Source organism: Chelon labrosus (genome assembly GCF_963514085.1).
Source record: "Chelon labrosus genome assembly, chromosome: 14".
In the NCBI taxonomy this organism is placed as follows: Eukaryota; Metazoa; Chordata; class Actinopteri; order Mugiliformes; family Mugilidae; genus Chelon; species Chelon labrosus.
This window is the reverse complement of record NC_140347.1, coordinates 25,931,709-25,947,452: the sequence shown is the minus strand read 5'-3', so window position 1 is coordinate 25,947,452 and position 15,744 is coordinate 25,931,709. Positions and strand designations below refer to the sequence as shown.

Genomic DNA, 15,744 nt, shown 5'->3' with positions numbered 1-15,744 from the left:
ATATTCCTGCACCACAGAGAAGACATTTTAGTAGCAAACACTCTGCATTCCTCCTGCTGGACTCCAAAGTAAAGTTTACATTCCTGGGCAGCTGGGAGGAATGCTGCCCTCTGCAGCTCTGGAGCCCCCATAGAAGAGGATGAGAGCTGGGATGCTCCGTAACAGTTAATTACCCAGACTTTTCTACTTTTAATTGTGTGTGCATTAATCCAGTGTGCAGGCTTGATAACGTTTATATGGTGGTGTAGTATTGATGTGTGACAAAATGTCTTATTTAGTATTTATAAAGCCAATAAGTGACTTTTGAACCTTCATGAAGCGGTTTACTTATGGTCATGATGGGTCAATAATCAGGATAATGTGTTCTATAGCACTGGAAATATGCCAGAACCCTTACACAAATACACGCAGAATCACAATGCTGTTTCTGTCCTGTGGGCTTTATCTAGCCCTAAAATCGGAAGGGCATGTGCAGCCATAGAAACAACACTGCCGTTATGCAGTAATGAAGAGGAGAGGAGAGGATGGTTTAAAATAAGATTCACTTATTTCACAAGGTTACCACCAACATGATTTCAGCTGGAGAAATGATGTGATACTATCCATGATGATAACTATTATTGGTTGCCCTGCACCCCATTGCAAGCATGGACTCATGGCCTCACTCAAGGACACTTCATGCACCGCATGCATGAGGAAAGGCTTGAAACTGAGCAGCCACTTTAAAGGACAGTCTGGACTTTGTTCTAAGCTCATTAACATGGATCAGACCTTACAAAAATCTCATTCAAGTAGAGATCAAAGGCATGACTGGCTGTAATAAAGGTTTGATTCAGATTTTATTCTGTTACTACATAATATGAGATGAGGTATTTTATTAATAGGATTATGTGTACGTGTGGACTCCCGCAAATTGTGTAACTTTTATAGGTAGATTTCCTAAAATTTGTATTATATTCACATTACATAGCCATAATAGCCAACAATAATGGCTTTGCTAGTGATATGTAATCGGCTCCATGGTTATGGTAAGTAATAAAACACTGCCCCCTGCTGGAAGCAACAACCACCTACCTTGATCTGATTCCAAAACAAAACACATCATATGCAAACACATCACACAATTAAGGAGGTGGATATTTCAAAAGGGGTCAGTTGAGAATAGTGAGGTCCAAAAAGGGTCTCTTTGGTCATTACATTTGTGATTCTGTGAAAACAAGCTTCTGTAGTAAAGTAAGAAAATAACCCCAGTTACCTAGGCAGGTCTTGAAAAAGATGTGATCAAGTTGTATTATGGGAATTGCAGAATCCAGTGTTTCTCTTGCAAGTCGCTCAACTTAATCCAAGTCCAACACTAAATTGCTGGACTGTCTCTTTAAGATTTGCAATTGATCTTGTAGAATTGTGTGGATATAAACTATTATTATTCAGCTCTATGAAATACTGTTGCTAAGACACATGTCATCCAGTATTTGAGTTTCTGTGATGAAAATGTCTCCTGCTCTCGGTTTCTTGGGAAAAAAAACAAGCAAATATGAAAAGTGCCTCCTTCTTTTAAAACCACATCTTTAGAAGAGCTTCGTTCAGCTCACGAATGGAAAGGAAAAATAATAACAACTTGTTATTTCCTCATTTTCTAGTGACGCACATACAATCTCGAATTCTGTGAGCTCAGTGTTTGCCCAGATGAGTAATTTCTCAATTTCTTCTCCATCACAACAGGCTAATTTAAACTGCTGTATGAAAGAGTGAAGCTTTCATTCAGCATCAGTTGGTCCAGTTCCTCTAAAGTTATACTGACAAAACAACTTCCTTAGACACATTATGTTGTTACAAAGGAGACGCATGCAGTTACTTCAACCTGCAAATTCAGCCTCTGTTCTCAAGGTCTACTGACCGCAAAGCAAACACCTTTGCTTCCCCTGAATTAACTTTGTACCCAGTCATACTTACCTCATCCTCCACAGCTGTGACATTTCTGTTAGGAAGGAAAATCCTGCTCAGCTCTTTGCACCCACCTGCCACTTTCTGTGTGTGTTACCAGCCCAAAATACTCCCTGTCCTACTGACGCTCACTTCAACTCATTCTGTGCCCGAGTGATGTATTTACAACACGGTGTCCAAGTATTCCTCATCCCTTACTCTGCCAGGGAAACTTTTGCCTCCTGCGTCACAACAGTCTGTTACCTCCACATCCCAGTCCAACTCTAACACTGGCCGTCCTGACATATTCAAACTAACTTCCATCTGCTCCCTGATCTCATCCTCTCTTGAACGCGATTTCCGTCTATAAAATAAAGGAGATGACAAACTGTACTCCTTTCAGGTCAGACTTCAAAGTAGTTTCTATACAAAAAAAACTCTCCCGAGGTGTACCGCAGGGATCTACTATGGGACCTCTTTGATTCATATGTTGTTCTCCTTATTGTTAAAAATTATAATTTGTTGTTGTTGACACTGTTATCTTCAACTTGACCCCAACAATTAACGACGCATTTACTAGGTTTTCCATCTCATACGTGTCAGTCTTATTTGGGAGAACTTAGACGGAACCTTATCAGTGAAAAATGCTGAGTTAATGCTGTTAGCAAGAAAAAGGAACAAATTCTTGCATTAAAATCAGATAAAATTGATGGTTTTCTTTCTTTCAAAAGTACATGCATGACAGCTCTGGCTCACCTTTGACTTGACATTTCCTTCAGACCTACAAAGTTCACTCTGGCTACAATCTGCCCTTACATTGTCCAAACATTTACTCTTCTATACTGTTGAACTCTTGACGACATGTCCCCAGTCTGCTGCTTCTACAAAACCATTTGAAGTGTTTAATCTCCAATGTTTACACTCCAGCTAACTCTGGACATGCAGAGGTCACTAGAGCCAGTGTATTTAAAGCCAAAACAAAATGATCGGTACAGTTACCTTTACTAATCCAACTAATGTTATGATATGGTAATTTTGCATCACACTGGATTGTAGTCTCCGCCTTGCAACCTACGATTGTGTCTGTCATTTAACTTTGAACATAGAGCAGAATATTGTTCTTGCAATAGAAACTGCAGTTGTGCTGTAGCACCATTGGAACAATGTAAGTCTAAACTCAAAGAAGTAACATGTCAAATTGATTGAATGAATTCAAATCTAAAACTTGTGGCATGAATCACACAATTCTAGTGTTTAGTAAAAAAAAACTGTGTCTCACTTCAGGTTCAGCAACATTCGAGTTATTTATTCAGCAAAAGGCAGTTAAATTTCAATAATAAAAACATACATGATCATAATTTTACATTTGGGTCAAATAGCTGTGGCACTAGTATTAGTGTTTGCTTTAACTTACAATGTTTGTCTATACTTACTGTATTTGTGCTTTGTATGAGTGGGTGTTGGTTTATGTTATGGATTCATCATCATTGTGAAACTACAAGCATTTAAGTAGGCAGCCACCGAAAAACGGTGACAATCGATTTCACAAGAATGATAAATCCACACAGTCCTGCTCTTATTTCATTTGGTATATTAAGCCTCTCCTGAGAGCTCCCCATGAATGACACCATGAATACTGACTAGCCACCATCAACCTCTAACAAGCTCTAATCTGAAAGAATAATAAAGACATCTGTGTTAATGGGTTTTAAATGAAGCGTATATGAGAAGGTTAAAACAAAACACAGCTCCCAGGAATTAAATGACCCTCGTCCCCGCTGTCTACTGTACATGCTGCACTTACATTCCTTGTTTGACAAGCAACACCATTCAATAAAAAGAATTTTCCAAAAAATACCAAATGACAAAAAAACAAAAACAAAAGAAACATCACCCATAACAAGCATCTCTTCCCCTTATTACTTGGAATGAAGGCCTGCTCCTGGAGTGTAATTTCATTTAGTAACCTAAGAGTTAGGAAGGGTGAGAACATGATTTGTCATCATAATACATGCATTTGATTAGAAATGTATCAATATTTTTGATTAATTACGGTGAAAATAAATGAACGAATGAAATGAACTTAAAATGGAGGAGATTAAAAAGGCTGTATTGTCACTCAGAGTACTGCATTTTAATAAGCTCGCCATGTTATTAATTTGCAGCCAATTTACATACTGCACTTGATTTGTACTTTAACTGTTGATAAACTTATAGCGTACGATTTTCCATATCTAACCTCATAAAAGGAAGCAGCTGCTGCAAAATGAAGGCTGCCACCAACTTGCGGCTTCATTGCACCCAAAAGTCTATACTTTATATTTATATTATCTAACATTCAGTTAGAGACGCTCAACATTGGCAGTAGTTATTCAGCGGCAATGACTGCCACTGAACACAACAACACTCCTTACTCCTTCATCTGACAAACAGGCGAGCAATAAAACGCTTCCTGTCAAAGTAAACGAAATCAGAGATGATTCAATTAAAGCTGATGATAACGATAAAGCTACCAGCACTAGATTTGCTTCACAGTGAAGGAGTCTGTAGTCCTGTCATAGAGGACCGCAGTATCTTTAAAATATAACTGAATTAAAAAAGACAGACAGTCTGGATGCCCCCCTCCCTCCCCCTTTTCATGAGGAGGGTGAGATAAGATGACAGAGGAGAAGAAGGACGGTGTTTTATCCTTTGTCCAGTTTGATGACCAAACAGGAGAGGAAGAGGAGGAGCAGGGGGAGGAGCAGGGGAGGAAGAAGCCCTCATTTTTTGACAGCACCCCAGATGATAAGTCCTACTACAACCATACCTACAGCCAAAATTATCATCAGGATGCATATCTTCTTCCGGGAGCTCCGCTAGAGGGAGGAACAAAAATGCACAAAAATGTTCTGTAAATAAATAAATGTAACATATCATCTGAATTTTAATGAAGGAACAGAATTGTTTTACTCAAATGCATTGACGTTTCAAAGTGACTCACAGTTGCAGCATGAGTCAGATCACCTTGTGATTCAGACTTTATTTTTATTATCATCATTATTTAATAAAGCAAACTGACTAATAAGGTGTTCACGTGGGATTAAGCCCGTGTCCCAGACATAAAGAGTCACACCCACATTCTGCTTTGTGAAAGATGCCTGGAGAGGCTAGTCTTCCTGAGACTGCTTTACTGTTTCAACAGTCACTCCTCTAAAATTTATACACCTTGTGCTCATTTTATCTTTCCTAGTGTATCTATATTTTCTCACAACTTTTCATACCCTGTCTTACCTGGTACTCTGCAGCACGTTGCAGCTGCTGTGTGGCATTCTGGACATTGACATCTGCATTCTCCACATTGGCTTCTATACTGTCTGGAGAGCACACAAAGAGCAGGGGAGCGGACATTTTACAACTATGCAAACTCAAATTTGCCTAGTATTAAATAACATGGGTGATGTATTGTTGACACAGATTGAAAAACAGACACTTGACTGGCCGATAACGATGCGTGAAGCAGCCCTTAAGGGACGTTGCATAAAACATCCACCTGAACAAATTATTGTCTCAGATATCTGCACCTGATCACACACTACCACCATCTCTTATGGGTATATACTATATGTAAGGGTGGCGATCTGAGAACACTACTCTGAAGTAGGCTGGGTACATAAAAGGTTCTTGTTCTTTGGTAAAATGAAAATTGCAGCAGGTGTTTCCATCATACCCTGAACACATGCTGACATTTTTAATCCCCTCAAAATAAAAATATGAATGTCGGCCAATTCCTGCCTGAAGAACAAGAGAATGTAATTAGCTAATATTGTCCTCATTAAGGATGTGGGCCCTTATTTCACCGACCAGCCACAAGAATGATATTTTACTGATGGAATTTATATGAACTTAACCATGGGTTAACTGTAGTGCATCACTACTGAGATAATATCCAGCTGCTTCAATGTACTTGAACTGAAAAATACTGACTTTACAAAGTACATCCATCATATTAAAGAGACAATGCCAAGCTATAATCAGCACTTTTCTCTGGAGAAGTCTTGAGTCGTAAATATAGTGAATAAAGGTGGGGTTGACTGATGTTTCATTGGTAATGGAGGAACAGACAGATAGTGTTCACTATGTGCAGGAGACAGATACTCACCTATCATGTCTCCCTGCTCGTGGACCATCATTCCCAGGTCTTTGAAGATGTCATTGATGTCTGTGATGTCAGACTAAATCGGTGAACATAGAGAGAGTCAGTCATTAATGTGACAGTTATGCACTGGTTCTAGAGGTGCACATCTGATGCTGATTCATACCTCCAACTGTCTGATGGATGACTCTCTCTCCTGGATCAGCCTCAGGTCATCTTCAGTAATAACCTCAGCCTGAGCCTGCGCCTGGGAATGGGAGTCCCTGTAGAAATACATGTACGTAGATGCAATAAGACAAACTCAAATAATAATTATTATAATAATGAGAACAGAAAGTGGACTTACTCATAAAGAACATTGTCAAAGCCGTCATCAGCCTGACCTCCCTGTAAAAAATATTTAACACTGATGAAGCAAAAGTACAGCAGTATTATTTAATTAATTATTAACAATAATTCAGTAATGTGTCATTGAATGTGAGCCCAGAAGCCAGCCCGAACTCCCTCAGCACACAAATTGTGGGGGAACACTGGTCTGGAGTTGCTCTGTTAGTAACTGATTATGCTACAGCAAATATGTGTTTGGCCAATCAAATCAGAAGAACAATTCATAATAAAAAAAACTGCACGATCACAAAGAACAAATAAAACCTGTAGCATTTTGCTAGGCAAGATTTGTTCCTTACCGACAATTTAAAGCAGTAAGTAACTGTTCCTGCTTATCACTGAGAGCACAGCAGATACAGATACTTTTCTGCGCTGTGAGATAAGCAGTGAGGGAACAGAGTTGCCAAGCAGGCAGGCTCTCCCATGGGAATCGGTGTCTAAAACAGTCACATTTGAGAGGCACTGCGTGAGCGGCACACTAATGCCAGAGCTTCTTGTGAAACTTGTAAACTCACATCTGTTGTCACAAATTTAACTGAGGAACGAAACAGAAACCAGTGCATTTCTATATTAAAACACAGAAGTACAGTGCTATAAGAAGACATCTTTATTTTTTCATTTTGTGGCAATAACAGCCAGAATCTACTGCAGATTTTTAATTGATCTTAAATCCAAGAGGAGACAAACAAGATTTTTTATTTTATTTATTTTAATTCTTATAAGAAAAAAAAAAAAGGCCACAAATTTTGATCACAGCACTTTCTTTTTGCTTATTTGACAGCAAGTACCCAGATGTTGATCTATCTGTGATAAGCCAAAGCTCTTTAGAGAAATGAACCGTGCTGTGCAATATGTTGCTGAAAGGAGAAAGTGAGTGAGCCTTGATTTACTGCACATACTTGTTTTGCTGGATTGTCAAGTACACACTCTTGTATTCATTTAACACATTTGCCTACACATGTTAACCAGGAATTTCAACCACTTCTTGGCAAGATCATTTACATTACTTTAAATAAACTTTGATCTGGCAATAGTATGTGACCAAAGCAAAGAGCCTTGACCTAGCATGCTATTTTTGAGAAAAGAGGTGTCCAAGAAAGTCTAGCAGATCATAAAAACTAGGACTGTTCACAGTTAAAACAATGTAATCATGATTAATCACTTTATATATCATAGTTAAATGCAAATTAATCACATTTTTTATTAATATATATCTATTTTAAATGTATGGATAAGTTTGTATTACTCTTATCAACGTCTGCCCAGAAAGAGACAATTTTGACAGCCCTAGTAAAAACTGATGATCTAACTTCAACTGGAATTGAATACAAGCAAATTTTCAAATGTTAAAAGGCTTGAATTCCCTTAACCTGCATAATGACCTGAGGCAAGCTGTGTTTTAAAAACATTATTCAATATGCTGTACGTATTCACTTTTATGGCACTCACAAATTTCTCCCTGGCCATTGGTTTATCACTCACTATCACACTCAGTACTCAGAGACATCTCATTTTATAACATTCTTATCATTTTAGTGCTGTAACCGCTGACCTGGTGACCTCATTAGCAGCTCACTGAGAGGTGAAGCAGGCAGTTACTCACCGACAGCCGGGAGCTGGCTCTGACTCTGGCCACAAACTCCCTCTCTTTGTTGGCTGCCTCCCGCTGCGTCTTCTGGAAACTGTTGAGAGCGGCGGAGAACTCATTCACCAGACGATCTTTCTGGATCTTTCTTTGCCGCTGAAACACACACAGAAAATAATATTACCAGAGAATCCACAAGTACACCTTACATCTATGGTCTGTGGCATTTAATCAGCATGGCGAGGAACATAAAAGAAAAAACAGCCCTTGAACTACATCTAAGGAAGAACTGGAGAACTCAGTACCTGATCAGGACCAACAGGAAGCGCACTGAATGCCTTGACCAGTCGATCTGTGTCCTTCGCTAACTGGCTGCCTTGCTGCCGTTTCTGTTGACTGGTGGCCAAACATAAATATACTTTTATTTAGTTAAATTAGATAGAATTACAAACATGACAACATTAAGAAGGGGGGAGAACCTTAAATAGTTTAAGTGGACATTATAACAGCAAAAGCCTGCAAAAATGTCATTTGCGAGTATAATCTGTCAGCACAAGATCTTTTAGTTTTTAGTCAGCCGTGGTCATGGGGTTTAAGGTGTTCTTCCCCTACATTTTTACTTAAATACTATATACACAAATCAATCTTCTATAACTCACAGTGTCTGTCGTAGCTGGCTGTTGTCTTGATCAGTACCCAGCAGAGACACTCCCCTTTGCAGCTCAGAGGCTGGAAAAGAAGTTCGAGTGAGAAAAACATGGTTTATTTGTACTGAATGTCTTCACCTGTCAACCATGAAAGTGGGTGTAATCTTAATGTTGCAGCTGATGATGAGTTATTATGGGTGTGTATGTAATTACTCAGTAGTGTGATCTTCTGGATATTGGAGCTGATGTTGTTAACCAAAACACTGGGCTCCTCTTGAATCCCAGCCTGGTAGGCCATGGTGAAAGCTGTGAGGACACACAACAACACAGTCTGTCATTTCATTCACTCATCAGTCACACTGAGATCTAATTACCAGAGTTACAGTGGTTAACTCACTGTTCTCATGACTGACATGTGAAAATGCCTTTTGTATTACGTATATTGCCCATACAGTATTTGCTCTTTGTGGCAGCTTTAACAGATGCTATAACATAAAATATAAGCTGTGACACAGTGATTTCAGTGATCCGCTCATCCCACAAATAATATACTGTTCGTATGCTTAAAACATTTTCTACACATTTCATGTCTGCAAATTTGTGATAAGACTGAATGATCTCATCTCTGCCAGTTATTTTATTCTAATAGTACACATCGGGAATGAAAAGCCTGACAGACAATCGATGCTTCAGTTGAGCCAAAAGCTGTTGTATGAAGTTGAGTTCACGGCAGTAGAGGTCAGTCGAGCCCTTCCACATCAAACACAAAAAAGTGTTTATTTTTAGACTGTCTTTTGTATACAGGGACATTGTCAGGTTACCAGTATTGAGAATCCCAAGAAAGAGTTATTGTAACCCAGGAACTTCTGCAGGTGGCAGAAGTTCATGTGAAAATACAAGGAAGTCCACTTACTGGAAATACACGTATATAAATCAGGATTCATATAAGGAAGTTCCGACTACAAACACTGAATGTTTGGGTAAATGTATTCTCTCATCAGCCTGTTAACAGCTATGATATGCAAGAAAAGCAGTTAGTAAGTAGAGATTTCAGATAAAGTAATAAATAAATGTCATAAATAAGGCAGTGCTATGAATTTTTTCAAGGAATTAAAAGATTCTTCAAACTGTTTTTGCAGTCTAAACATCCTTGAAGATTAAGCAAATTAATCTGCTGATGCATGACTACACAGTGACCTGCTCCGGTCCAGTAGGTGGCGCTAATGTGGAAGCCTATACAACAAAAACAATATTTAAAGCTACTATTATTATGATTTACATTTCTCTGCCGAAATAGGGTCCCTGAGTCAAAGCCTGTATAAAGACAGGAAGTAGTAGTAAAGCAGACCTGATGAGTTATTGTGAATAGTGTTACTGAATCAGAAACGTTCATTGCTGCAAGCTTCACCCCCAAATAGTTTGTTCATTTGGAAAGCGCTATCCCCGAGCAGGAACTTTTTGGGTGGTAAAATAATTACCTGGAACTTAATTTAGACCCTGGTCCTTGCTGCTGAGTACCTCCAAAAGTTCCTGGGTTAGTGTGGTGGACATGTGGCTGTTGTTAGAATAGAGTAGCTAATGGACAAAAGTCCTAAGGCTCCAGCTTCTGACAAGTTAACACATATGAAACTTGAGGTCTGTGAAGGGGAACTTCACAAGAGCTCATCTGAAAGGGCCAAATTAGGTCCAAAGTATGACTGTATGCTAACCCAAACCATTAAGAGCATCCCCACACAGACCTGAAACACACATGTCAACGTTTTTCTTTAGTGTATAATGCGTTTCCCATGTGTAGTCTCATTCAGTGTAGGGCTTAGACTAACGCAGGGTTGGGTCGGGAATTTTTACTGTAAGCCAGGCGAGCAGACTTCCTGTACAGATTCAAGGCGACTGAAACCATGAACGACATGCAAATAACCATCTGCTAAGAAACTCTCACACTGGGGGATTGTTTTCTACTTTTTACAATGTAGCGGTGAGTTTAGTTCCTCTCTCGCTTTAAACGGCCCAGTGTGCTTTGAGTATTTGTCGCTTCGCCAGCAAGAAAAATGCGGAAATCACAGTTTGTAATGGCAACAAGACGAACGCTTAAAGGGTCTACATCCACTTATAGACCACTCGTGTCTGTGTGGCTTCTGTCTGTTTTTATGTCAACTTTACAACACTGCTGACTCCAGCATGAAGCGGGTACAAAAGTCACGTAGTTACAATCAAAGCCGCAGAACAAATTTCAGGATGTTTCTGTCTCGCTTTCCGAGAGGTTCTCTCGCGTCGTTCGTTTCAAATGACAAAACTTCGCTGTTACATCGCGCCTCACGTCATAACTACTAGGTACTGTCAACACTGCCGAATATTTCATCTCAGTTTTGCAAAAGTTTTGACTTTACCTTTCTTGTGACTCGCAACCAGCGGCGTTGTGTTTCCTGGTTTTCTGCCACTCCCCCATCACATGATGTCGTCCTCGCTGAGGGGGGCGAGGTGATTGGTGGAAACTACCGTGTCATAAACGGCTCAGATGTCAATAACATACAAATTCAGTGACAAGAAGAATGACTAACCATGTCTAGGTTTAATAAAGACTGAAAACAGCTCTTCAACAGTAGCTTAACAGCGAAGTTTTGTCATGTTTCATCCAAATAGGTTAAATTAGTTATTCTTTACCTGTTACTTACTCTATCTAACTCAGTAGGCTAACAACGTACTAGTAACGTACTAGTCCATGGTCAGGTGAGCAGTCTGATGTCTGATGTATTAATACAAGTGATGCATCATTCATTCATTCATTCATTCATTCGTTTTCTGTAACCACTTGTCCTGTGAAGGGTCTCAGAGGGCTGGAGCCTCTTACAGCTGTCATCGGGCGAGAGGCGGGGTGCACCCTGGACAGGTCTCCAGTCTATCATAGGGATAACACAGAGAGACAGACAACGATTCACACTCACATGCACACCTACGGCCAATTTAGAATCACCAGTGAACCTAACCAGCATGTCTTTGGACAGTAGGAGGAAGCTGGAGTACCTGGAGAGAACCCATGCAGACACAGGGAGAACATGCAAACTCCACACTGAAAGGCCCATTCGGACAAGTTATGCATTCTCTAAGAAAATTTAGTTTTAGAATATATTTCTATTTGTGTTGGCCAATGACAGTTCTATGAACTAAAGACACAAAAAGTAAGTGCATTAAGCGACGATATAAGATACCACACAACGGCGATACCATACAATGCAATGCAAGTATGTTACGAAATGGTGCCACTAAGATACGATACGATAACTTGGATTACTTTTGATAGGTACTGGCCACTGCAGACAGGGAACACCCCACGACAGATGTAGTTTTGGAGATGCTCTTACCCGGTCATCTAGCCATTAAAATTCGGCCCTTGTCAAAGTCGCTCAAATCCTTCCACTTGCTCATTTTTGCTGCTTCTAACACATCATCTCTGAGGGCAAAATGTTCACTTGCAACCTAATGTATCCCACCCACTGACAGGTGCCACTATATTGACATAAACAGCGTTATTCATTGGACCTGTATATGATGCATATATGCATCTGCATCTATGATGTGCATGTGGAGTATTTTTTGGTATCTGTATGTACACATGTCCAATATTTGTGGAAAAAAGAACATTTGACTTTGAGTGGTGTCAGTTTGTGAGTCACAGACAGTGGAGGTTGGAGGTTCCTTGCACGGTGATGTATTGAGGTCAAATGGCGATGGAACCAAGAGAATTCTTTTAAGAAGCAGTGTAGTGTAACTGAAGTCCCTCAAGTGCTGTACATGAGAATTTCAATTTTATACAGCTTTCTACTTTGACTCTACATTGTCTTGCATTACAGCACATTAATAAGGACATTTAGATATCAGTATGTTTTTTCCAGTATTAACAATTGAAAACCTAGATATTCAGTTTCTCTGCTAGAATTTTATTCATGGAAGTGTAGAGGAAGCTGAAAAAAACTGAAAGCTGGAAAAAAAAGCATTTAAGGTTCACTCGATCATGTGAACTCAGTTTTTGACCTTTAACCTCGACTATGAGGCCCTGTTTACAACTTCAACATACTCACATGCTGTTGAGCAAGTGAAAACAAATATGCGCTGTTCCATAGCTAAACCACAGATGTGTTGCACTTGTGAGCACACTTGTGAATGCTTACGACAGTCTAAAATTCTATCAATTTGATGGTTACATAATGCTTCTTTCATGTATAAACAATGCAGCACACAATGTTACCAGAGGTGAGCCAACCAGCTACTGTAAAACACTCCAGTTCATGGCAGCACAACCTTTCACCCACTGCTGTCCATTACTTTGCACAGGCTGTCAGGATTATATTTATTGTGTGCCTTCAGTAAATGATGGTAAAAAGTGACTATTAAGCAGTCAGCCAAGTAGACCCTCAAAGGACTGAACCATATCAGCTTGTTCTAGATCGACCGACCTTTTGTTATGAAACCCACATGGAATATAGACAAATGTGAGTTAGCTGTGGCCCCACTATCTTGAGTGTTCAGTTGCAACATGAGGGTTCGATCCAGTGTTGTATTTGACCACTGAACTGAAAATCTTCTCTCAAACTCTGTTGACCATTGGAACTCAGATTATTTCTGGCTAACTGTCTGCAACAGTTCATGGGGTTTGCTAATAACTGTTTTAGTTATTGAGGTCTATGTACTCAAGTGATCTTATCTTTCTATCAGCGAGGGTCCAATGAACCACATGTCACATGGACTAATACAAATGTGTGTATGTTTGCTTGTGGAGGTCAGAACTTTTGAGCATGAGCAGAGAGCGTATTTAAGCCCTGTATCTGTGGGACAATCCTCAGTCCAGAGAATACGCTCTTGACTCCATCTTTCCCTGCAGTCCCAACGTCACAGTCATGCAGTGTCCAGCGGCCCTTGGCCTCATCCTGGCATGTGCAGTGTCTCTCAGCAGCGCTGCTGTGATTCTAGAAAATGGTCTGCCTATCCTGTGGGCACAAACAGCCAGCCAAGTGACTGAGCTGCCAATGCAGGACGGGATTGTGACTCCAGACCCCTGGCAGTATCTTCAACGTTTGAGCTTTTATCGTCTGATAATTGCTGCAACAGATCCCTTCATGGGATCCATGGGGACAAACGCAACAGACAGTCCACTGTGGGGACTGCCACTGCAGCTTGGATGGATGCTAACTTCAGGTAAATGATTTTCACTTGGTAAATTTAGGGCAAATATCCTCTTGCATATATAATACAAGTTTTTTTACTGTGAATCCTGGAGCCACTGAAACATGCAGTCCCAAACTGAATATAACTTCATAAAACCACCAGCTATCAAAGAATTTATCTGGACACCAACAAATGACGTGTTATTTCTGTAGGGCGTCTCGCTGACCCGACCGGTGCAACAGCTTGCGGTCTGCAAACAGGAGATCCTATGTGCGTTTCTACTGAGAGCTGGTGGAGCTGTAAGTAAACGACAAATATACATATACACACAGTAACAGATACAGAGAACATAAACAACCTCTTAATTTCTCTCCAGGTGTGAGCTACTTTGTCTCTGCTCTTCCCTTCCTGTCTGCTGCACAGCAGGGCTTCCTGGGAGCTGGAGTTCAGGTACTTGTGCAGTCTTAGCCAGAATAGTTACAGTTGTAACTATGGGGAGGATGACTATAATTATGATTTCAAACTGATCAGGTCCAGATGCAGGTGCCTCAAGGTGTACAGGACTACTGCACTACCTATGCTGACTGTGCAGCTCGCTACCCTCTTGCCATGGCTAAGTGGGATGCCTTTTTCCAGGTATTTAATCCAAGATTTTACTCACCATGATTAGGCCACATCTTGTCACGGAGAGCACTTCTCAGCATTGCATTTCACCAATTTAAATCAGCAAGGGAGTAGAAATTCTACGTTTTAATGGTCCATATTTGTGGTTTAAGGGTCTCAAGTCTTCAACTGAGTCTACCTTGCCTGAAAATGAGAAGAAAGACGCTATCCTTGGTCTCTACTGGGAAGCCCAGATGGCTTCAATTTATGCCTCTGCAGCATGCAACGCAAAGTATTACCTATCTATCTATCTATCTGTCTATCTATCTATCTATCTATCTATCTATCTATCTATCTATCTATCTATCTATCTATCTATCATCACCAGGAAAGGTTTAAGTGTATTAGTGTATTAACTAAAAATGCTGTGCTCTCCTTCAGGCAAAGCCACTACTCATCTACAGAGGTGTCATTTGCTAACAGCTGGTTGAACTCAGCTGAGTATGTGTCAGCTGCTCATTTCCACTCCAACTTGGAAAAATCTGCGATGTTCATGTCCCCCATGCCAAGTCGGATTTTGCAGGTACACACCTACAGCTTCATCCATCTGTTAATTAAACATATCACATTTCACAAAGTGTGCATGTATCTAGTTTATGTCCATTCTGTCTTTTAGGATGGCGACAGCGCTCCTCACATTGCCGATCTGAGTCAGGAAGAGAACCACACTCTGTCCATCTTCTCCTGGATAAAGAACGTGAACACTCTGCTCGGTAGGACACACACAAAATATATTATGATACTGTTGTTTTCTTATGGGGATGGTCATGGTCCTTCATGTCATCTATCAGGTGGAAGTTTGGTACGCATGTGGAAAAGCGCCATGTGTTCAGTAACCACAAGAGAGAAAGGCAGAGAACTCCTAGAGCAGCTTCTACTGAATCCCGGCTTCGCCACAAGCACTTTCCTCTCCATCATCACCGGAATGAGTACAAGCTGCTGAGACGAACACACTTAAGAAAGAGAAATAAAGAAAAATAGTAAAAGACAGCATCTCCTGGTTTTTTTTATATACTGAAAAGGAACATTTCTGTTTCACACTAAATAGTTTAAGTAAGAACTGTCTTTGGAGATTGTCAATAGTCATTCATGTGTCTTTGTTCTTTATTCACACTCATGTGAATATGCATCTCAATAAACAACTCTTCGCTTTTACTGTCATTATCAAACTCTTCGTTAAAGCTCTTCTGTCTTTAGTCTTTAATTTTAAGACAGTTAAATTAGACAGTTAAGTCAAGTATTAT

The 15,744-nt window shown here is 40.1% G+C and overlaps 2 protein-coding genes across 5 annotated transcripts; one reads left to right on the top strand and one right to left on the bottom strand.

Moving 5' to 3' along the window:
* Positions 1 to 3,070: 3,070 nt before the first annotated feature.
* stx7l (syntaxin 7-like) lies at positions 3,071 to 11,639 on the bottom strand. 4 transcript variants are annotated; one of them, XM_084560001.1, is made up of 11 exons: positions 11,065 to 11,639; positions 8,891 to 8,983; positions 8,690 to 8,759; positions 8,336 to 8,426; positions 8,049 to 8,186; positions 6,405 to 6,445; positions 6,225 to 6,321; positions 6,065 to 6,137; positions 5,197 to 5,279; positions 4,733 to 4,781; positions 3,071 to 3,890 (listed from the first exon to the last, which is right to left on the bottom strand). In XM_084560001.1, exons 2-11 carry the CDS (start codon positions 8,973 to 8,975, stop codon positions 3,883 to 3,885), a joined length of 735 nt encoding a protein of 244 aa, XP_084416127.1. In that variant the 5' UTR covers positions 8,976 to 8,983; positions 11,065 to 11,639; the 3' UTR covers positions 3,071 to 3,882. The 4 variants fall into 4 exon arrangements, with proteins under 4 accessions (XP_084416127.1, XP_084416126.1, XP_084416125.1 ...); XM_084560000.1 differs by having other exon boundaries at positions 3,072 to 3,890; positions 4,737 to 4,781; XM_084559999.1 differs by lacking the exon at positions 11,065 to 11,639 and adding an exon at positions 10,156 to 10,211 and having other exon boundaries at positions 3,072 to 4,781.
* A 585-nt stretch (positions 11,640 to 12,224) lies between these two features.
* Positions 12,225 to 15,707, top strand: LOC311499139 (protein LEG1 homolog). Its single transcript, XM_084560011.1, has 7 exons — positions 12,225 to 13,867; positions 14,050 to 14,136; positions 14,214 to 14,287; positions 14,369 to 14,473; positions 14,614 to 14,732; positions 14,882 to 15,023; positions 15,117 to 15,707. Exons 1-7 carry the CDS (start codon positions 13,570 to 13,572, stop codon positions 15,441 to 15,443), a joined length of 1,152 nt encoding a protein of 383 aa, XP_084416137.1. The 5' UTR covers positions 12,225 to 13,569; the 3' UTR covers positions 15,444 to 15,707.
* The last annotated feature ends 37 nt before the right edge of the window (positions 15,708 to 15,744 follow it).

Bases quoted from the DNA above. Each gene is read 5' to 3' on its own strand.
- stx7l (XM_084559998.1), bottom strand. From the start codon at position 8,975: ATGGCCTACCAGGCTGGGATTCAAGAGGAGCCCAGTGTTTTGGTTAAC. The intron at 8,760-8,890 runs GTAATTACATAC...CTTCTTTTCCAG, and splicing joins CCAGAAGATCACACTACTGA to CCTCTGAGCTGCAAAGGGGA. The intron at 6,138-6,224 runs GTATGAATCAGC...TCACCGATTTAG, and splicing joins CATCCATCAGACAGTTGGAG to TCTGACATCACAGACATCAA.
- LOC311499139 (XM_084560011.1), top strand. From the start codon at position 13,570: ATGCAGTGTCCAGCGGCCCTTGGCCTCATCCTGGCATGTGCAGTGTCT. The intron at 13,868-14,049 runs GTAAATGATTTT...TTATTTCTGTAG, and splicing joins TGGATGGATGCTAACTTCAG to GGCGTCTCGCTGACCCGACC. The intron at 14,137-14,213 runs GTAAGTAAACGA...ATTTCTCTCCAG, and splicing joins TACTGAGAGCTGGTGGAGCT to GTGTGAGCTACTTTGTCTCT.